Below are 22,959 nucleotides of genomic sequence, written 5' to 3'. Positions count from 1 at the left end.
TAGACACACGCACACACAAATTTCTAAATTTGTAACCGGCAGCAAAAATGTATTGATTGATCTGATGAAAATTGGCTATAAATGGAATTTGCTCCGACGCAACAATATCTCCATCTTTGTTTCATTCATTTGGACCAACAAACCAGTCAGACACAAACAATCTCTATTCACTGGTTGGTTCATTGTTGGCAAACAACACAGTCATTTATCAAACAGAATGAAAAAAAATGAAAAGTGATGCCACACATATAACAATCACAACAAACACAACAATCACAACAATCGCGGTGGTGGTCTCATTTTCCATGCTCAACAATAATAATGCATTCAGAATCATCATACAAAAATAGAATAGAATAACCCATTCTGACGATGAACGATTTGAGACATGGAAAAAAAGTCAATCATCATATCGCACACGACATCCGTTATCAAATAGTTGACCTGTCAATTTGTCATCGTGTTCATGTTGTGCATTCATGTTTTAGTGTCGAATCACCATCCCATTTCCCGGTTTCGTTCAGTTCATCATCATTATTATCGATCAATTAATGCTAGCAAAACCAGAGCAAATATGAGACGATCCCCAATTTTCGAAACAATAACAACTCTAATCTCATCTTGATCACAAATGAAACAATGGACTGACATATGGGGCAAATTGGCTCATCGAAATTCGCTTATATTAAACATGGATTCGTTCAATTACACACACTGCATTCGTTATTCCATTGTTTGTCGAATCAAACACCAAAAATAGACAAACGCGTTTGCATTTTCTCTGGGTAATTTACATTACTGTACTGTATTTATTTTGTGGTGGCCAATCAAGAATAAAAAGGCGAAAGTTTTATGACTTGATGCCACTAGTTCCCATGTTTGTTTTGCATATTGTGGTGGTCAGAGTCCCAATCCGATATTGAGATTTGGCCATAATTGATGTGTTACTACTGTTGTTTGGCTCTTCCATCACTCGGTTTGATTACCATTGTCAGCGAACCAAATCCAAATTGATTTCACAACAACAACAACAACAACAACGACGACGACGAAGACGACGACGAAATCGAAACACAAATGTAAACATCGTGAAAACGAAATAAATAAAAAAAAACACAGAAAAATCGGGTTATAAAACAACCTGTTTTTCAATTTTCTTTTTGTTTTTCTGTCATTTTTCTGGGTGAATGACCAAATACAGAAATTTTTCTTTTCTCATCGATGATCAGTGTGATTATGACCAGACAACAAATCATTATCTTTCAATCTTTATTATTCTGGTTTCGTTTGTGGATCATAATGATGACCACCACACCTGATTGCTCCAAACCCAAAAAACAACAACAACACAACGTGAAATTGTGAAAAAAAGTAAAATTATAATCATCAATCGAAAGTAATCCAATCTATTCGTATCGAATCGACTCGAATCGAATCGAATTGAATCGAATTGAATCGAAATGAATCAGGTCACAAAATATGAATCCAATGATGATGGCTAAGCACGCGAAAATCAGATTCTCTCACGAGAAAAGCAAATTTCACCGAATCAATCAATCAATGAATCGATGGCTGATGCAATTACAATCAACTGTCGGATGAGCTTGATTTGAATTTCTCAGTCATCATTACCGTGTCTGTCTTTTGTCTAGCGTATCACCCACTAAAAATATGCCGATTCATTGTGCACACACACACAATACATAATACAATACGTTGATTGCGCCACACTTTTCACTAATTGATCATCACTCAACAACATTCATCAGCGCAGATGTAGACTAATTAATCGAAATGTTGCCAATTATCATCCATAGGACAAGTGCAACCCTGTTTTTCAGCTTTCAACTTGGATGATGATGTTATGTTGAAATGATGCTCACTCACACATACTCGGAATGGGTCACCACTCTTTGTTCAACTTGAGATTATCGGCAACGGCCATAATTATCGGTTACAAGTGTGCTCCATCACCACTTGAATTTTTGGTGATGAGATGGACATGAATTATTTTCTGATCATAATGATGATCATGATGACATTTCAGCTCAAGTTTGCCTGATGAACATGTGATGTGCTTTTGGGCCACCATAACTTGTATTGCCTCTTATTGATTCATCTATCTATCTATCTATTACGGTACGGTTTCTAGGTTAGCCACCAATTGCTCATTAACAAAATGGATTGAATAATTTAATAGTCGGTCAATCAATCATTCATTTGAACGAGAAAATAATGGAAAATTCTTCAACTTTTCCTTCCGAAAAGAAACAGTAGCGACAAATGTATGTTTCATCCGACAAATAGATGAGAGATGCAAACAAATTATTAGATAGATTGGAAACCAGCCAAGTATGTGGCAAGTTCAAGTTTCTTACAACAACAACATGAACAGCACATCTTCATTGAAACTTGATTATCGGGCTATACATTTGTAACTACTTGGACTGTCAATGTGTCAACTGAATCACTGATGCTCGGTTTTCGGGGATATAATGTCATTAATTTATTAATTCATTTGCCAGAGCTCAATTTATGATGCATTCATTTTTGATAAGCAAAACAACACTTTGGTAAACTTGAAATCTTCAAAATTGTAATTGATCGATGGATTATTCCACTGGATTTGCACAGTGATTCAGTGAAGGAAAAAGTACACATAAAACCAAGGTGCTAATAACGTAATAGTGATTTTCACATGGATAAATTTTTTGTTAATCAAAAATCAAACCAAGTGAATGAATTCGATGACCTGGCCATCCAGTTCAATTGATCGAATGCAATGTAATTTGATTTGAGTCGATTCAAATCGATTCGAATAAAACAACAAGCAATCAGCCGGAGAAAATTGATCACAATCATGATTGATAATCTAGTCTGATTCTATTTAAACAACAATGTAACCACCTTTAGACAGCAAACAATGCAAAAACACGATTTAAATGATAATAATAATCAGATCCAATGAAGATGTTATGGTTGCTCAGAAATATCGTGAAACGTAGTTTTGAAAGGACCCATCCGATGCTGATGAAAACGTGCACTTTGCTACAATTAAATGTAACAACATTTGATACTTGTTACAAAATATCAGAATTGAATACTGACTAATCATGACTGATCAGCTGTCGCTGTCTTGTTTGTAAACACATTGGTTATAAACAAAACTTGTTTCCAATCTAATTGCCATGTGTTATGAAGCATTGTTTCGTTCGTATCGACTAGGTTGTATCTGCACATTGTTAATCAACCTTAGATATCATTGGGGAAACTTGGCAATTAAAGTGATCACATTTCCTCTCACTGACACAATTCGCAACGTGATCAAACAACTCACCATCGACAACTTTTCAATAGCAATCAATCAATCGTCAATGGATGGACAAACAAATACAAAATTCGAGAAAGTAAGACAAAAACCATCACCAACACATTTCACAAGACAACAACATGAACGGTTTTTTCTTGTCATTTCACGACTGATTAAAAAAGATGGATCGAAAAGACAAACTCCATCATTAAGACTGCTGTGCTGTGCTGCACTGCACTTGGTTGGATTTGGTGCCATTTATAGAACTCGCACACTTTGAGCAAATAAGCAAATAATGCTATTGATGCCAATAACACTAGATGCCAATCCACCAAGTTTCTTTTCATCATCATTATCGCCTGATCACCGGCACAAGTAGAACCAGAAAATTGAAAAAGACACACTCACTAAAAATAGTGACATCAAAGACACCGAAAAAGAAAATTGCAATCCATTTCATCATGGTTTTCAAACCAATGGATCATTGGAATATTCAACAACAACAACAACAAGCAAACAAACTAACAAACAAACAATTAATCACCATTCTTGATTAAAGTTGCTGTTGACACAATTTTAAATCGATAAGAATTGCATCTCGACATTAATTTCAATCTATTGCTTGGAGCCAATGTACAATGATCACTATATACTCGACTAAATTAAATGATGACTACTTTAGATTAAAGGCAAACCAAGGCTAGTTGAGCAAATCAGCTTATTCGACTTGTAATAATAAATTAAACCCAATCATCATCATCATCACTATAATCATAATCATCATGAGATGTAAATTCATTGCTTTAATGATGCCCAAGTAATCTATAGCAATGATGATGATTTACATATCGAACATTTGGCTAATAATAAATTGCATATTTGACATGAATCATCTCTGCAACAACTGCATGGATCGATGATGAACCTCATCATCTCCAACTGGACAAAAAGTGTCAATATCAACTTCTTTGTGGCTTCTGCTCAATTATATCCGTTTCACTTTTCTTTTCAGATTCAGTTTACAAAAACAAAAAAACTCTTACACAACAATCAAACGCTCACAGCCATGTTTAACAAACAACTAAAAATAACCAAATCCGAACCACTCATCTAGATCTAGATCGTCTGCATTTATGGCCAATGGAGTGGATGCACGCGATGCAATTTCGTTTTAGTGGCCGAAATTCCTAATTAATCGACCCAACCAATTAACAAACATTGTTTGGTCATGCAAATACCACATTATATGAATGCAAATGTTTGCCAATAGCGACCAAATAAATATTGGTCATCTGCATCAACCGGTCGAATCAAATCAAATTACATGATTCAATGTGATTCACCTCAATATTTCTGATAACCAAGTTTATTCTTTGTTCAAACCAATGAAGCAACTGCTACCGAATGATCAGTGAAAAAAATTTCAACAAGTTGAAACATTAACTGATGATTAGACTGATAAAGCGGTGAAAAATGGTGGCTCTTCATCATCATCATCATCATAAAAATCCGCTAAACGAAAACCAGATCAAGATGGTGATAAAGGGAAACGGAGGAATTGAAAAATTGAATAAAAACTCCAGACAGACGTTGACGAGCGTAAATTCAATTTTGTTTCCAATTCGATATGGAGTAATGGAATCACTGTAATAATCATCAAACATGATGACGACGAGCTTGGTGGCCATCGTATTTAGGATAATTATCATCTTGATGAATGGTGGTGGTGAATCAAATTTCATCATCCTCATCATCAAGTGACGAGTCGAAATTTTCTCTTTCACTGGTAGACAATGATCGATTAGTCAACTTTGGAAACCATTTTCACTATTTTTCAAAATTTCAAAATTTCAAAATTTTAATCATGAAAACAGAATAAATTCGTGTTGTTGTGGTTGCGGCTAATGTGGGAAAATCCCTGCCCAAATCCAATCAATTATTCGCATAGACTCCATGTTATGTGTTTACATTCTCGAAATGGGCTGCATTTAGCAAATCATACAATTCATTCTTCTTCTTCTTATTCAACAAGAATTCCGGTCGACATAATGAACCGTGAAAGCAAACAAACAAAGTAAAGGGATAATAATAATAATAAGATTTAAAGAGGATAATAAGGTCACAACAACAGATTAAGATTTAGAGGTCAACCTCATCAACGGTCGAGAATGATGAAGAGAACGAAACGGAAACGTCGAATGGACCGAAATGCTTGTGTCCATCAATCATCAATCATGACCAATTCAACAGGTTCTTGATCATCCGACCTGTTTGTGTCGGTCTATTTAATCACCGAGCACTAGCTTATTCAATAAGTCATGTCAAAACATTGTTGTTTATTCTTCAAACATTCTTATTTCGTTCGACACGGCAATGCATCATCATTTGCATGTACTGCGGCCAAAAGGGGTAATATTGAGCATCGAGCACAGAGATTCACGTTTTGTCTATTTATTTGCATTTATGGATGTATTGTGTATTGCTTTCCATCATGATGCATTGGTCACTTGATCGAGTGTAGGAGGACCAAGTAGTTAATGATGATGTTGTTGTATGTTTGCATTTGACCTCAAATTTCAATTATCTCATCATTGGGCAATGAGCCATGAGAACGGAGAATCTTGTTTGATGCTGACGTTATTTATGACTCTCTACAACTACAACAACATCAACAACAACAAAACATCAACAACAACATCAACAACATCATCATTCGATTATCGGGATTTAAATCAGATTAATCATCAATCGTCATAGTTACGACACCAACGATTATCGCACCATGTAGATTAGTGAGTTAGTGAGCCAGTCGTCGGGATTTGTTTTGTTGTCTGGTTCACATTGCATCATGAACGAAACAATAATTCAAGTAGATTCGGCAGTCAATTTCAATCTGTAATGTCTTTCAATTCTCTTTTTTATTTGCCATTTGTACCAATACATTTCCTCGTTCTCTCATTTCCTAGTGGGCCACATTTAGACACAGTTGACGATGGCAATGATGATGGCAAGGATTTATATTACCCACGAATAAACAACCGTGGTGAATGCATTGTACTGGATTATCTGGATAATGCTCAAACACAACGCACAGTGAAGCAATTGGAATCGACATTCAAGCGATTAAATTATCATTTCCAACATCATCCCAATCTGAATAACAAACAAACGTTGAAATTACTTGATGCACAAGGTTAGTCATCATTTTCTCAGTCAACAACAACAACAACAACAATTCTCCTCATTTCAATTTCAGTTGGTCAATCGGCAATCGATTCCTTGTTTCCTATTCATTCTGACGACGTCATGTCGAGAAGTGATTAGCTGTGCGAACCAAACGCGAATCAAATCAGACCTGCTCATCGATTCGTTGAACGGCAAAAACAGCAAATCATTGGCTGGCAAACCGAAAATTGTCATCATTCAAGAGTTTAATCAACATCGACTAATCTGCGACGGAGGAAATGATCGACTACCGAAACCATGCCTCATTCCGACCTACGCTGACATGTTGATCTATACATTTCGAGGCGGTAGTCCAATATTCTTGCAAACACTGTGTTCGATAATGAGGCAACATTCAAACAACAACAACAACAAATTCGATCTAGTCAAACAATTGACCATGGTTACCAATGTTGTCCATGAACGAACCGGCACCATACCAGAAATGTTTTCTACCACCATCAAATTAATTCGAATCTAACAAATGTCAACCAAAGTTTAATGAATCAATGAATTTCCACCTCAAATAAAGCGACCTGAATTTTTTTCATTTCACTAATGAATGTTGAATGTTGAATGTTGATGTTATAGTAAAGTAAAACAAAACAAGAAAAAGAATGAAATGAAACAAGTCAAGTTTTGAGAAAAACACTGGATAACTTTCTTCCAACTGCAACTGTAGCAGTTGTTAATGGTGTGCCATTTTTTCCGTTTCTCTTCGATGCTACCAAATTCTTTTCGCTATTAATCACCACCAGACTCTACAGGTTGCCCAGAGCATCTATTTTGGTGGTAAATAAAACTTGCAAGTCGATAAAAGAAAATTTTATTGCCCAAATTATGCCGTTTCGATTCGAATGTGGAGAAAAATCATTTCAAATCAAAAAATCCCGACCACAACAATGAAAACAATCAATGGGGTGCTTTGGTGAAAAATTAACCACTGTGAAACAGCAGAATAGTCTTGCTTCCAATTCCGTTTAAAACTAGCAATAGCGACCAACTAATGTATGTGTGAGTAAATAAAAAAAAACAACAACGACAATTTTAATTCATCATCAATCAACATGACAAATCAGATGTATTGGGCAGATTTCTCATATCGATTCCTTTCATCTTTATTTTGATCATCAGCTTGGTCTTGTTCATCTTCATTTTTGCGAATCGTTTGTTGTCGACTACTGTCAAATTTGTGACTATTATGAACCACACCACTCGTTCGAGAATAATCCGATCTAAATTGTCGATGCAGTTGGCGAAAAATGGGTTTTTTGCATACGAATGCAATGAATATGCAAGTGCCTAGGCATTAGACAAAACAAACAAACAAACAAACAAACAAACATTAGACAAAACAGGTGCAATTTTTTTTCCAAAAAAACACTTGCCATGTGATGACAATAACATTAATGACCAAAAATTGGCAACCTGACAATTATTGAGAAATGCGTTGCCAATAAATGTGAAAAGATTCAATACACCCAACAGAATAAAGATTTTCAGATACCAAACAATACGGTGTTGAAAAGAATTGCTTGCCATCATTGGTCGACTACGATCACGATCACGATCACGACTACGACTACGACTACGACTGCTGTAATCATGTCTATTGGAATGGTGATCCTCATTCTTTGATATGGATGGCCGACTTGGGCCCAGTGTGGATGTTTTGATTCTCAGTATAGCAGCAATCAATGTGAAAACATTGAAACAAAATGACAGACATATTGGCAACACAACAAACAGGAAATGTGCACGAACATTACTTATACCACAATAATTGTTGGCACCATAATTGGGTCGAAACGAGAGAATTTTGTTGACAATTTTCGATCCATTGTAGTTGAGATAATGAAGAAAATCCAGCGCCAGTGCAATCGATATGATCATTATTGGAACAATGTATGCCATTAGGAAATAACGAATTACACCTCGCAATACCAGTGTTGGAATTCGTACCTTTCGCAATATATCGAACGCTGTTCAATATATTAAATAGAATGGTAATGAAAAAATGCAAAAAAAGGTTAATCGAATCGAACAAGAGAGGAAATCAGGACTGTCACAGATGGTGATTGATACTAATTACAAATACTAATTAGTCATAGCCTAATAAATCATTCACATCACATGGTCGACAAACAACTCACCAATTAGATTAGTCCAACTAAGAATGCTAAGTAAAAAATAATGCAAGAATATGGTGATTGTGACACAAACAATCTTTGGCTGTCCTCGCGGTAGATTGATGGCAATGAAAATCAGCAGATTGGAAACAAATTCACTGGATATCAGGCCCATTAAACATTTTCCCGGCACAGTACGCAGACTGGGTAGTATACAGTATACGGCAAAACTAATTATCAACGCCAACAATGATGTGATTACACTCATTTCCAACGCTATTCGCTGATCATTGTTCAATTCGTATAATGCTGTTGACAATGATGTTTTCATTGTCTTCGATGCTGTAGATATAGATGTAGATATAGTAGGCCTATGATGGTCATTATTATTATCGACATGGCTATTCAATAGTCGATCAAAATAGGAACAAAATTCACGAATCGGATCAATCGATTCAGTTGTGTCAGTCACATTATTATTCATGTTCTGATGATGATTGTGATTGTTGAATTTTCAAATTTTCGCTCTCATCTCATCTCATCTCATGCAATGGAATGAACAAGTCGAACATGGACAAAAAAAACTTTGAACCAAAAATGGCACAGTTTTCACTTATATATTAAATGAAACATTTCATTTCACTCTGGAACCATGCGCCTTGTTACAATTACAATGGTTGGTTAATTTGTTGAATTTTTTCCTTCACACAAGACAATGAAATGATTATGATCCGATCATTCATGCGCAATATTCGGTTCCAAAGAATCAAGCTATCAAGTTATATATTGCCAGATACAGTTATTCACTTTTCACTTGCATTTTCAAAAATTCACATCAACAAACACATTCAATGCATGAATGAATGAATGAATTAGTGCTTATTGGAGAACAGTAAAAACAATTACACATCATCAAGACTCCAAGATAATGATGATGATGATGATGGTGATGCTCACACAAACAACAAGCCAGACAAGGAGAAAAATTAATTTAATTTTCCTTCAATCAAAATGAAACAAAAGTCATATCATCGTCTTCATATAGAAATGGGAAAAAACATTCAACACTTTGCCCATTTCAATTCATTGTTCACCACCATCATTATATTTTTATACAAAGAAAGAAAAATTTCAGAATTGATTGCATGCAATCATCAATGATTCAATTCAATAATCATCAGTTCTGGTCATCAATCATTGATTCATGGCCATTTTTCCATCATCCACTATACTAAGCAACTGGTTCCCCTTACATAACAAAAACACATTCACATTCTCAATCCATTTATTGGAACAAATCATACAATCATTAATACATTTCCGGTGGTGGTTCATCCCCAAACATCATACGCCAGGAGAATGGTTCGATCCATCGATATGGATTTCGATAGAGACCGGCCAATTCTTCATCGTTTTTTTCCACAATACAATCATTATCACTATTGAGAATGTCGGCAATTCTATCGGCAAAATAAAACGAATGATGACGATTATCGCCTTCGGAACAATACATGACCAAACAGAGCATAGGTTGTTGCATCGAGTGCCGCAGAAATGATCGAGCCGAACCAGAACCCGGAAGGTGTATCTTTCCATTCTCTGATGGTCGCATCGAATCTGGGTCCATTTTCATCACCGGTTTGATGGCCAACTTTTCACTCAAAAAACATTTAGTCACATCTTTTAGGTGCTCGTTTGAAAGGTACATGATTGGAATTCCACGTTGATCGACGACATATTCAGGTGCCAAAAATTGATCGAATGTAGATGACAAAACAATGACCAATGCGAATCGATGTCGAGATAACCACGCAAACATTTCTCGATAAAAATCGTCACGATATTCCTTGTATATGGGCGATCGTTGTTGTATGAGAACCAATTTTTTCCTTTTCGACACAAACACTTGCATCGATGTTGACAGCAAATTGCCTTCCAATCGGAATGGATCAGGGCCAGCGAATGGACGTACATATTTCGATTGTAGATAACCAATCAATTCGAGATCATTGCCAGAATCGGTGAGAAATCGATTAATCAACAAATCGATGGACAATTGTGGAACATTACCCACTGAAATGCATGGCAATATCAGCTTATATCCATCCCATTCATTCTTTTCGGGGTGATAATTTCGATCGTAAGGCACGAAAAACGAGGACATTTTTCAATTTCAAATTTTCATTTATTTTCAATTTCAAAAATTTCGAATCAACAACACAAAATTTTCTGCTCTGTAATTCGTAACGTACTCTATTGACGGGCGCATGTTTTTTTTTTTGATTTGTTTTTTCGAGAGATTTCACCATGCACACATGTGGTTGGTTTGAGATGCTGATTTTTTGGTCAGTAAAAAATTCTGCAGTTTGACCTAGTTTTTTTCTTTAGTCAATTACATAAATTGGAGAAAATGTTCACCCGAAGATTGTTGGCCACATCTCAACGTAGTTTATTCGGCCAATCAACGGCAACTGGATGGCAACTGTCCACACTGGCGAATAAATCGAAACCACTTTTGCCGTCATATTGTTTTGGTTCAAGTGGTGTTGTGCATAATAATCAACAACAATTGTCACGACGAAACATTCATACATCATCAGTGTTGTGTGCAAAAGATTACTATAACATTTTAGGCGTCGATAAGAATGCGTCGGCCAAAGAAATCAAAAAAGCCTATTATGAATTGGCCAAGAAATATCATCCGGATACGAATAAAAAGGATCCGAATGCCGCGAAAAAATTCCAAGAAGTCTCTGAAGCATACCAAGTACTGTCCGATGATGGCAAACGTAAACAGTATGACGATTTCCAAAAATTCGGCGGTAGTACTGGAGATTTCAATTCAGCTGCTGGTGGTGGTGGTGGTGGAGGATTCTCCGGTTGGCAACAAGGTTTCACTTCAGGATTCAACAGCGAAGATATATTTCGACAGGTTTTTGAAGAGATGCGAAATTTTGCCGGTGGCGGCAGCGCCGGATTCAGTGATGAATATGGATTCAGTACACCATTGCAGATGGACATGAGTCTTAGTTTCACGGAAGCTGCCAAAGGCATTCAAAAAGAAGTTCATATCGATGTCATGGATACTTGTCCCAAATGTCATGGATCAAAGTAAGTTATTCATTTTCAAATGATGACACTAATTTAATTTGACTATTCCAGATCTCGTGGTGATGAGAAACCAGTAAAATGTCCATACTGTCAAGGTACCGGAATGGAAACCGTTTCGAATGGCCCGTTTATAATGCGTACTACATGTCGAAAATGCCATGGAACACGCGTGTTGATCAAAAATCCTTGTCGAGAATGTCACGGCGAAGGTATCACCAAACAACGGAAAAAGATTCTGATAAACGTACCTCCAGGTGTTGATGATGGCCAAAGTATTCGCATGAAAGTCGGCAACAAAGAGCTATACATAACGTTTCGGGTATCACGTTCAAATCATTTTCGTCGTGATGGTGCCGACATACATTCCGATGTTGAAGTGAATCTATTTCAAGCCATTCTTGGCGGGTCAATACCCATACAAGGTTTATACGAAAATCTAACGCTCAAAATTCAACCCGGTACCACATCACATACACGAATTCGTCTGCCAGAAAAAGGCATCACCCGTGTCAACAGCTATGGCAAAGGGGATCACTATGTCCATGTCAAAATAAATGTGCCCACGTAAGTTTTCCAAGTTGTTCAGGTTTTCAATTCCAAACTCAAACTTATTCATTCACACACACAGGAGTATGACTAAAAAGCAAAAAGCATTGTGGCTAGTTCTGGCCGAAATGGACGATTCATTACTGAGAGGAATCATCAATGGAATCGTCAATACACGTAGTGGTGGCCGTGTTGTGGAAGGTGATGCTGAATTCGAAGAATACGTCAACATTATCAAACAAGCAATGGACGATATCGATGAAACCAAGGATAAAAATTCGGACCGTAATTCATGAGTTTTTGCCGATAAACAATCAACACAACACGAATAATTATTATTTGTAAATATCGAAATTTCAATTCTCCAATTAGATTATTTTGCCTTGTTAGAAATTATGAGTTAGAATTTGATGAATTTGTTGGAATAAAATTTCAATTATCAAACTTGTCAATTGTATAAATATCAATCACTATTCGATGCATTCACAGTTGTTTGTTTTAGTGCTTGCTAGCGTTACCGGTTGGTTGGAAAGGAAAGGTGGTGAAACAACAACAACAACAACAGCGTAATGCCTTTATTTACAAAAAAGATGCTCGAGTATATCGAAAACGAACGAAAGATGGCCACAGAACCGAATGAACCAACGACATCATCGCATAGATCGAGACCGAGATCACCGCAGCTCAAATCACCGAAGCCGAGATCACCGCAGCCCAAATCACCGAAACCGAGGTCACCGCAGCCAAAATCACCGAAAACCAACAATACAGCAGCAGCAGTAGTGAATAAAGCTGATCAATTTCGAGCAACATTGCTGGATAGAAGAAGCAAAAGTATAGCCCGTACATTGGGACCGATACCGATAGAAAGTTCGCCTTCATTTGAACTGTATCAATTTGAACAAACCAATAGCAACCTCGTATCGATTCGAAGTGAATTTGGTGAGAAAATCTATCGTGTCAGGCATCGGAATTTTCCCCAGATACCAATGGTGGTCAGAATCTATTCAAAAGAACAGGCGAGTCGCATACACAATAAGTTATATTTCAAAATACTAAGACATCTTGGCAAAAAACATCCACTCATACTGCAAACATGGGACATATTCGTCAATCAGGACTACCAATATCTCGTCTTTCAACAACACACACATACCATTGACTTGACACAATACATTCTAGGCCGACAACCGGATGGTGAACAAGAATTGGTCGTATGCCATTGGTCACGTGAACTTTATCGAGCACTGGACTATCTAATCAATTCGGCTGTTTGTCATAACAATCTAACATCAAGTTGTGTGCTGATCAGTCTTCGCGATAAAATGTCCATCCAGCTGACCGGTTTCTATCGATCATTCATATATCAGTCGAGCGCAAGGAATAATCTTCGACCACGACAATCAATTCGTGATCGCGAAACCATTCGACCAGACTTTAAACCACCCGAAGTATTTGGCTCGGAACATCAAACGGGAAAATATGACCCACTCATAGCCGATATGTGGTCATTGGGCGCCATCATCTATTTCGCCATCAGTGGTGAATATCCACATGATTATAAGGTAATGTGTGTGTGTGAACAAACGAAAATCAGTTAACAATTATTATCATCCTCTATCCTCTATATCTAGATTCGTTCGAAAAATATCGAGAAAGAAATTCAATTCAATCTGGATTATTTCGGTAGCCGAATAAGCAAACAAGCACATGATTTACTGGCCAATCTATTGACAAGCAAAGTTAATAAACGATTGAAATTGGACAGAATGAATCAACATCCGTGGTTTTCAATGTTCAAAACGGTCGAACAGCAGGAATCGTCAATGACAACGTTTAATAATAGTGAAATTACTGAATTTCGAGATGATGACGATCAACTCAGTGCTCTCAGTCGATATTCATCAGTCGATATGATACCAGAACCCACGACCACTAGAGGAAGAGGTCATACTGCAACAAAAACAAGAAGACGACGAGGACCAGGAAAAATGGAAAAAGGTAAAGGAGGAGTATTAGCTGCTCAGGTAGCAGCAGCAGTAAGAAAAGGAAATGAATTTGAACAAATTGATGAAGAAGAAACAGCACGTACCGATGATGATGATGATGATGATGATGAACATGATGAACAACAACCAGATGATCAACAAGCCGATCAACGCCGTCCATACCTTAAACGCCAACGACAACAAAGGCCAGCAACTGATGATGACAATTATTAGTTATTAATCAATTTTCAAATATCAAAATACCTTCTATCTATAATAATATAATGTCATGTCATAATGTTATGTTATGTTATTGCCAATAAAATCAATTTCTCACAATCAAATATTCATTGATATGAAACACAAAGAATGTTGATACAAAGAAAACACACATCAATAGTAGAGCACTTTATATATGGACAAATATAGCACGTTGAACATCAATCTCAGTGACTAACATTCAACAATTTTATTGACCAAGTATTAATAATATGAAATGATTTGACGATTAGTCATTTGTGTTTGTTTATCAGCAAATATTTTACAACAGATAAAAGGAACAAAAACAAACAAAAGATTGTATTGTATATGAGATACGAGTGACGAGGATGCGTACTATTCTATGGGAAAAATATTCGATCCATACTAAACATGGTTAATAATGCCACAACAATAATGATTACAGATCGTTCCGGGTGTACTGTTTGGCCATGGTTCTCATTAAACTTTTGTTGACCAGCAATGGCTGTAGCCGTTGTTTCAGCATATTGTTCGTCATGTTGTTGTTGTCCATTCTGATGATTCGAAATCAAGTCATCGTGATCATTTTTCATCTTAGCTTCACGTATTAGATTCGTGCGAGAATTGGTGATTAATCGCTCATCATCATCATAACTGTCATGTTCGATTGCCATCAAATCATCATGATTCCGTTCGATTGTCAATGTTGTTGTTTCCGGTTTAGCAGTCGTAGTTGTTGCCGTGTTGTTGTTAGTGGTAGTGGTGGCCATGGACGGAATCCTTGGTATGGAATCGATAAGATCTAGCCAACATTTTGTATGTGGCTCACCGGGTAGATTGCATGCAGTATATTTACTGAAATAGCTTGTATGGGCATGGAAAAGATAATCGGAAATATTGGCCACCTTTTCGCCACAATGTTCCTCCACTTTTGCATAGATGCACTGGCGAAATGCTTTCCAATGTCTGTATGCGTGTACAAAGAACAAACATGTCAATATCCATAACGATCATCATTTAGGATCCGAATACAAACTTACTCACAAGCTTCCAATCCATTGGCTTTTTTAGTCTTTTCATAATGAACCAAATCACAATGCCATTTCGGTGTATTCAGCACTTTGCTTATGCATTTCTCATGTTTGAAAAAGTCTAAGTCATACATATATTATTAGTGACATATAATCATCAATCAATCAATCAATTTCCTACCTTGATCAATAAGCGGAAAAGTTCGATAGCAAATATCATGTGCCAGATTCGATTTCCACGTATATCGATAGGAAAAGATTTTAATTCCACGCTTGTTACACAATTCACGGTGTAGTGGCTGTTTACATCCAGCTTCATGTTCGTTGATCTGTCGAATACAATCAACGAATCGCATGTACGATCCATCCGAACTGGTTCATCAAAATGGAATGATTCATGTGAAACCTTGACGATAAATTTGAGCGATACAAACCTGCATAGTTGGTAGTAACTCATTTCATGATCGCTGAATTTATATTGTTTAAGTTGGTTGAAAAAATCTGTCTGACATTGATCCAATTTGGCTTTACAATTCACTGATGATGATGGTTGTGCACGAGCCAAATCTGAAAAACCATGAAATCAGCAAACAACTTGAATAAACACATCAATCCAACAAACACATACCAGTGGCCGCCGACACGGTGAGAAAAAGTAAAATCATCAAATTTGCCATCATCAAATGTTTGTTCAAATCTGTGAGAGCAAAAAAGAAATAAAGAAAGAGAAAAAATTTAGCGACGATTTAATCTGAACATTTTTCGACATTGACAATGAATTGTGTGATGTGGTCCACCAAGATATTCATTCACACACACACACACACACAGGAAGTTTCTATGAGATCTTCAACCATTGATAATGATAAAGAGAAAGCAAAGGAAATGAAACTCTTGCCTTTCCTCTCTTTATTTGGTCGAGTGTGTGAGTGAGATTCACTTTTATCATCCAAATCCACCAATCATCGATCAATCGATTTGAATGAGAAAGAAAAAAGTTGGCATCATTCTCAACGCATTAGCACTTGAAATTTCTTCATGTTACAACTTTTCAAACGAATCAATTCTCATATACAAACCAGTGAACAATTCTTGTAACAAATTGTCAGTGCGGTTCAAATTTGGCACAGAAACTATTTTTACACCGCAAATCGATTCAAAGTGTAAATTCAACTACACAAAACAAAAAACAAGCAAGTCGAGCAATCATTCACTGTCAATTAATGAATGAAAATGTTTCATTGCTGAAGAGACAAATTATTTCTAAATTCATTGAAAACATGACATCTTCATTATATTGTATATATACAACACATGAGCCAATTTTTATGGTTGTTGCCAATCATCGGATGTCTAATAAAGTTGTGATGAAAATATGTCGGAACCATAAAACACTGACCGACTGACCCAACAAAATCACATGAACCAATGCGATTCAATGTTGAAAATTGTCAAAAGTATACAATCCGAGAATCGAGGTTCAAACAGGAAAACTGAAAAACCAAACTGAATGAACCGAGTCAATGTTCGATCATTGAACAAGTCAAAAGATTTGAAAAAGATAAAAACTTACCATCAAACAAAATATTAGTTGTAGTAGTAGTAGTAGTAGTATCATAAAATAACTTGTTGTTGTTGTTGTTGTTGTTGTTGTTATCGGTCTATTCGTCAAGATATATTCAATTTCGATCCAAACAATCGTCACACATGCCGTTATCGGTGGGATAAAGTTACACTTGTGCTTGCACAAACACATAAACACACACCCATATGTAAATGCAAAGACAAGTGTTCATTGACATTATTTCAGACCAGTAGTTTATGTACGATGATACGATGTATGATGGTGATGATGATGGGTTGATTTTAATCCAAGCAAACAAAACACCAAGAAACCAGAAACGAATCAAATCAAATCAAAAGAAAAACAAAACAGACAAGTTGTCGTTTGTTGTTGATATACATGTAAAACACAGCAATCACCCGACAAAGGACCAGATTCAATCAAACTAACCAATGGTTTAGGAATGAACCACCACAGCAAACAACGAAGAAACAAACTTTGTTGATAGATTCATTCGTTCGTGGATAAAGAATAAATATAACTGACTTGGCTAGCTTCACTGGTTGAATGAATCATATACAACGACGATACGATGATGGAAACCAAATGGTTGGTTGCGAGTTGCGTTGTGCTGTTCAACGATGGTTTTTCCTTTTTCTTTATTCTACATCATGCACAATACACAAAACCATGAAGAAGATCGTAGTCGGCGGTCGTCATCTTAATCATCACCAGAAAAACTTGAAAATGGCAGCCAATCCATGTCGGTTTGTTTCGCCGGTCGCGGTCCTCTTTTGTTTGTTTGTGTAGGCTAAATAACCAAGTTTATATTGCCAAAAACCATGTCTATGCCAGAAAAAACAAAACATTGGATTTGATGCTGCCAATCAACATTTGTTCATCACGATAATGATGATGAATAAACAAGCAACCCTTGACATGAATGGCTATCCAAGCTTAAAAATGATTCGTTCACGCAGTTTTAATTTAACACACACACACACAAGTGTGAAAATGACACTTTACTCGCAGTAATTGTAAGCTTAGAATATTATATCATCACACACAGTTTTGGTGTTGGATTATGAGCAAGTGAGCAAATCTCCAATTGGTCACTGTTTATAGAATGAGACATATTCAAAAATTGAGTTCAAATTATGAATATGATTCAATCATAATGACGACAACCAATGCTCAAGTTCACTGTACTCATCAAATTCAGTTAGATTTTCGTATAAACATCGTTATCATAATCAAAATGATGTACTTTGCATTATCATCAAACATTTGTTTCAATTTATAGCTATAGCAAGTGTTTGAATGTAAAAATAGAAATACCACCATAGATATAACTCAGGTTCATGTGACTTTTTCTTTCAATCAAAACGTGACATACAAGATTCACTCATTAATTTATTCATTCATTCATTACGTTGATCTTAATCTATGAACAAGGAAAGATTGAAAAATTCATACAAACAGCATATGATAGTGTTTAATAATCATCACCACCACCAGACCAGAGGCGAATCAGAAAAACAAAGCAAACCATCTGTTCATCAATGATTGCGTTTCTGACAGAACAATATGGCAATTTTTCACCAGAATTTAGCTTTAACTTTTAATTTGTCGAATAAATCACAATTCTTTTTTTTGAAAACATGACACTCTCCATTGGTGGTACATTTCAAAGTTCTGGCAATTTCAAAATTCAATTAGGAAGACATTGATCATGATCAGTGTTGTGTTTACATCATAAACTCAATATATAAATTCTATATGGTCACAAGCCACAGCCCAACATCCTCTTTAACTTTGAGTTTTTTTTTATAGAAATGAAATTCAGGAAGCTCGATTCTGGCTTATTCAATGATGATAAATGGTGTTCTGGATTCTGTCCAAAATGTCAATAATGGATAAATGAATGGCACACGCATCTATAATGGAATCTTTTTTCTGTGTTAAACTTTATGACTTTCAATAAATCAAGGTCATGGGCCATGCAAATCTATCTATCAACGGAAACGTTTGACAAGTGATTGAGCGGCCAATTTCTTCTCAAAAATCTAAACATGTGCCACAACGACAACTCACAAAAATCAATATTTAATTTTTCACTGCAAAGACAAGTGCCTTGGTCAGATGGTTGTCACATGTTTTCTCTCTCTCTCTCTGCAATATCATTTCTAGGTCACAATCACAATGGCAATCATAATTCATTGAAAAAAGGTCGACAACAATTTTTATTGTCAGTAATTCGATAATGATCAATCAATCTCTTTCGCCGATTTATTAATCATTATCTTAACCCTTTGGTTTTTTCCAGGAAAAACCAAAAATAGTTTTTCAATAGTTTTTCAATTGGAAAACATACTCAACAAATATGGGGATGGAACATTTCAATTGATTAATTTGTACCTACATTCCACTGTATCCGAGGAAAGGGTTAAAATTTGCGTTTCTGGAAGATGGATGCCATTGTTTTATATAAAAACGTGGCACATCCATCATGGAACCAACCAGTCAATATTACAATACAATTAAAATGAAATTCGCTCTGACATTTGTCATTCTTTTGGTGTTTAGCATTTACCACAACAACAATGCTAGCCCGACATCGATCCGTACATTTGAAGAGTTCAAAGTAAGTTTGCTTCACTCTCATTTTTTCACTCCACTTATTGATCATTTTCTCGGTAGCGACAATTCAATAAACAATACCAAAGTATTGAACATGAGGAAATTGCACGAAAAAATTTCCAAGAAACATTGCAATACGTTCAAGCCAATCAAGATAAGGCAGTCATCAATGAATATGCTGATTTGGTTTGTATATTTCACAATTACAATGATAATGATTGATTAATGATCAAATTATAGTCGGCCGAAGAATTCGCCGATGGATATTTAATGAATGTCCAAGATGTCCAAGATTTAGAAGCAGAAATGGATGCACACAAAGAATATTTTGATGATCCGGATTGTGAATTGCATGGAGATTTTAACCCACCCAAGGAATTTGATTTACGTCCACATCTAACACCAATCAAAAAACAAATAAAAAACTGTGGTTGCTGCTGGGCTCTATCTACCATATCTTGCGTGGAAACAGCATATTTGGCTCAAAAAAATGTCTCATTACAACTATCGACACAAGAATTGGTCAATTGCGCCAAAGAACACGGTTGTAAGAAAGGCACTGTTCTTGACGGCATCGAGTACATTATGGCCAATGGAACTACCACCGAAGAAGCTTGTCCATTCATATCTGAGGTTTGAAGTTTTCATATTTTTCCTCATTGATCAATATTAAACGCATTCAAACAGGAAAGCACCTGCGATCAATCAAAAAAGCCGAGATATGAAATAAGCAATTGGTGCTATTTTAAACCTGTCGAAGATGATATACGAAAAAATCTAGTTCTGAGACGAACTTCTGTTTCGGTTTCGATGAACATTAAAAATCTAAAAGCTTTCGTCCATTACGAGTATGAAAAAGCAATAGCAAATCATTTCATTTCATTCCATTCTGTTTTCTCATTTCTAGTGGATCATTCGTCATCAGAGAAAATTCCTTTCCATCTATAGGCAATAAATCGTACCATGCTGTTAACATTGTCGGCTTCGGAACTAAAGACGACATCGATCATTGGATTGTACGGAATAGTTGGGGGGAAAAGTGGGGAGACAAAGGTTACTTTTACGTGGAAAGGGACATCAACTTATGGGGAATCAAAGATTGGGCATTTACAACTATTGTCTGAAAAAAAATTAAACAAACTTGATTTCAATTTCAATAATTTTCAAATCATTATTCATTTGGATCCAAAATAAAAAATCTTGAAAACGCAAACATTAATGAGCAATCTTTTTTTTGTTAAAAATCAAGTGCTATAAGATTATTGATAGCACTTGATCACCGTGGTTCGTGCATTTTCCTGTTGAAAAACCAATCATTAAATCTATCCAAATAAGTAATTGTAACAACAAAAGCCATGTAAATTTGCTATTTTTGCCATATTTATCCGGTGAAATGAAGATCATATCAAACAGATATTAGCACAAAACTTCGGTCATCATTGGCATTAAAGATTGGAGCCAGTTTCGTTTCTATGAGTATGGATTGAGATAAATCAATTAACCAATTGATTGTATAGTGGCAAATCGATAATAAAAGAAGATGCAGGATATGGTACCAGTAAAGATAATGTCGACTATTGGATACTAAAACATAGCTGCAATATAACATGGGGTAATCAAGGATTTTTCTATCTGCAAATGTACCACAATATCATCATCATCATCAGTAATTAAAGTAATCAATCACTAAATCAATTTACGTAATTGAGATACCGGTTCAATTTTGCCCACTGATAACAGAAATTTCTATATAAATCATCTTCATGAGCAAACCGATTTGTTGATTCAAATCCAAAAAGTGAAAATGAAATCATCATCAATCGCCATCTTGGTGCTTGTGTTGGGCATCGTCAATGCTCGACCAGCATCGATCACAACTTTCGAAGAGTACAAAGTAAGATAAAACGACGACGAAACTTGATGACAATTAATGATACTCTCTGGTGTCTTTTTCAAAAATGTAGCAAGCTTTCGGTAAGAAATATGAAAGTATCGAACAGGAAATGGAAGCTCGGAAAAATTTTCTCGAATCCTTGCAATTTGTAAAAAGAAAATAAAGGAGCTGCCATCAATCATTTATCCGATTTGGTTTGTATTGAATTTTCGTAGCCCATAAATGTACTGAATATACTCTGTACTAATTGTAATTAATTGATATTTTTAGTCATTGCAACAATTCGAAAATACATACATGATGAGTCGAGAATCGTATGAAGCTAATGTCCGTGCTCAATTGAGTGCCAAATTAGACTTTTGCGAAATCACTGCTCGCACTACAATAGCAGCATTGGATTTACGTTCATTGAATCATCTGACACCGATCCGTGATCAAGGTGCATGTGGTTCATGTTGGGCTTTTGCCGGTGTAGCTGCTGTTGAATCAGCATATTTAGCGTACAAAAATCAAACGCTCAATTTAGCCGAACAAGAGTTGGTCGATTGTGCTGCAAACCGGGGCTGTCATGGTGATACCGTGCCAAGAGGTCTTGATTATATCCAAGAAAATGGTATTGTCGAAGAACAAGTCTACGAATACAATGCAAGAGTAAGTTAAATTCGAACACATTCACGCAGATATAATGACAAATTTCAAAATTCTTTCATGCTTCAAAGGAAAACTATTGTGAACCGCCGGAAAAAACCAAGACATTCCATCCAACAATATTGTCAGATTGATCATTCTAATGTTCACTTGATTAAAACAGCTTTGGATACTTACAGATCGGCACTTGCTGTCATCATCAACATTCATAACATCAACGCTTTCCGTCATTATGAGTATGTTCACTGTGTTCATTATATCATAATATATCATTGAAACTTACTTACCGTTTTGTCCACAGTGGAAGTTATGTTATGAGAAGCGATCGTGGTATCCTTCCACATTATCATGCTGTAAACATTGTCGGTTACGGAACAACATCCGAAGGCGTCGAGTATTGGATAGTACGTAATAGCTGGAGCGATAGCTGGGGGGACAACGGATTTGGATATTTTGAATTGGATGAAGATCTCATGCAAATAGAACAATATCCGTATTTGGTTGTGTCATTGTAAACATTTTAAAAAATTTCTAATTCGAATTCTCTGAGTAATTTTATCAATAAAAAATCATCTGCCATGAGAGTATATGTTTAATCACTGAACAGCAGATGAAATGATTGCAAACCGTGAT

General features: G+C 36.0%; 7 protein-coding genes and 1 long non-coding RNA gene across 11 annotated transcripts; 5 read left to right on the top strand and 3 right to left on the bottom strand.

The window, feature by feature from the left end:
* The first annotated feature begins 5,905 nt into the window (after positions 1 to 5,905).
* On the top strand, positions 5,906 to 7,090 carry LOC124494679 (uncharacterized). Its single transcript, XR_012832143.1, has 3 exons — positions 5,906 to 6,205; positions 6,277 to 6,503; positions 6,567 to 7,090. It is a non-coding gene; the product is annotated as an uncharacterized LOC124494679 (long non-coding RNA).
* Positions 7,091 to 7,345: 255 nt separating this feature from the next.
* LOC124494671 (uncharacterized) lies at positions 7,346 to 9,621 on the bottom strand. Its single transcript, XM_047057914.2, has 3 exons — positions 8,689 to 9,621; positions 7,924 to 8,517; positions 7,346 to 7,837 (listed from the first exon to the last, which is right to left on the bottom strand). Exons 1-3 carry the CDS (start codon positions 9,146 to 9,148, stop codon positions 7,611 to 7,613), a joined length of 1,281 nt encoding a protein of 426 aa, XP_046913870.1. The 5' UTR covers positions 9,149 to 9,621; the 3' UTR covers positions 7,346 to 7,610.
* Positions 9,622 to 9,740: 119 nt separating this feature from the next.
* LOC124494677 (proteasome assembly chaperone 2) lies at positions 9,741 to 10,938 on the bottom strand. Its single transcript, XM_047057920.2, has one exon. It carries the CDS (start codon positions 10,826 to 10,828, stop codon positions 9,974 to 9,976), a length of 855 nt encoding a protein of 284 aa, XP_046913876.2. The 5' UTR covers positions 10,829 to 10,938; the 3' UTR covers positions 9,741 to 9,973.
* An 8-nt stretch (positions 10,939 to 10,946) lies between these two features.
* Positions 10,947 to 12,771, top strand: LOC124494670 (dnaJ homolog l(2)tid, mitochondrial). The gene is made up of 3 exons (XM_047057913.2): positions 10,947 to 11,775; positions 11,827 to 12,339; positions 12,404 to 12,771. Exons 1-3 carry the CDS (start codon positions 11,075 to 11,077, stop codon positions 12,615 to 12,617), a joined length of 1,428 nt encoding a protein of 475 aa, XP_046913869.1. The 5' UTR covers positions 10,947 to 11,074; the 3' UTR covers positions 12,618 to 12,771.
* Positions 12,772 to 12,858: 87 nt separating this feature from the next.
* LOC124494669 (uncharacterized) lies at positions 12,859 to 14,543 on the top strand. The gene is made up of 2 exons (XM_047057912.2): positions 12,859 to 13,886; positions 13,956 to 14,543. The coding sequence occupies exons 1-2, from the start codon at positions 12,891 to 12,893 to the stop codon at positions 14,541 to 14,543; spliced, it is 1,584 nt and encodes a 527-aa protein (XP_046913868.2). The 5' UTR covers positions 12,859 to 12,890.
* A 182-nt stretch (positions 14,544 to 14,725) lies between these two features.
* Positions 14,726 to 18,331, bottom strand: LOC124494672 (uncharacterized). Of its 4 annotated transcripts, XM_075729566.1 has the most exons (7): positions 17,154 to 18,134; positions 16,660 to 17,086; positions 16,209 to 16,277; positions 16,015 to 16,147; positions 15,762 to 15,952; positions 15,590 to 15,701; positions 14,726 to 15,515 (listed from the first exon to the last, which is right to left on the bottom strand). In XM_075729566.1, exons 3-7 carry the CDS (start codon positions 16,258 to 16,260, stop codon positions 14,930 to 14,932), a joined length of 1,074 nt encoding a protein of 357 aa, XP_075585681.1. In that variant the 5' UTR covers positions 16,261 to 16,277; positions 16,660 to 17,086; positions 17,154 to 18,134; the 3' UTR covers positions 14,726 to 14,929. The 4 variants fall into 4 exon arrangements, with proteins under 4 accessions (XP_075585681.1, XP_075585682.1, XP_046913871.2 ...); XM_075729567.1 differs by lacking the exons at positions 16,660 to 17,086; positions 17,154 to 18,134 and adding an exon at positions 18,171 to 18,331; XM_047057915.2 differs by lacking the exon at positions 16,660 to 17,086.
* Positions 18,332 to 19,566: 1,235 nt separating this feature from the next.
* On the top strand, positions 19,567 to 20,997 carry LOC124494674 (peptidase 1). The gene is made up of 5 exons (XM_047057918.2): positions 19,567 to 19,788; positions 19,845 to 19,970; positions 20,025 to 20,417; positions 20,472 to 20,632; positions 20,692 to 20,997. Exons 1-5 carry the CDS (start codon positions 19,654 to 19,656, stop codon positions 20,906 to 20,908), a joined length of 1,032 nt encoding a protein of 343 aa, XP_046913874.2. The 5' UTR covers positions 19,567 to 19,653; the 3' UTR covers positions 20,909 to 20,997.
* Positions 20,998 to 21,521: 524 nt separating this feature from the next.
* On the top strand, positions 21,522 to 22,908 carry LOC124494675 (peptidase 1). Its single transcript, XM_047057919.2, is given in 7 exon segments — positions 21,522 to 21,678; positions 21,749 to 21,829; positions 21,831 to 21,872; positions 21,949 to 22,329; positions 22,398 to 22,421; positions 22,423 to 22,562; positions 22,628 to 22,908. Coding segments are annotated over 7 exon segments (972 nt in total). The 5' UTR covers positions 21,522 to 21,588; the 3' UTR covers positions 22,842 to 22,908.
* The last annotated feature ends 51 nt before the right edge of the window (positions 22,909 to 22,959 follow it).

The sequence above is a fragment of the Dermatophagoides farinae genome, chromosome 3 (genome assembly GCF_024713945.1).
Source record: "Dermatophagoides farinae isolate YC_2012a chromosome 3, ASM2471394v1, whole genome shotgun sequence".
NCBI lineage: Eukaryota > Metazoa > Arthropoda > Arachnida > Sarcoptiformes > Pyroglyphidae > Dermatophagoides > Dermatophagoides farinae.
This window is presented reverse-complemented; position numbering and strand designations above follow the sequence as displayed.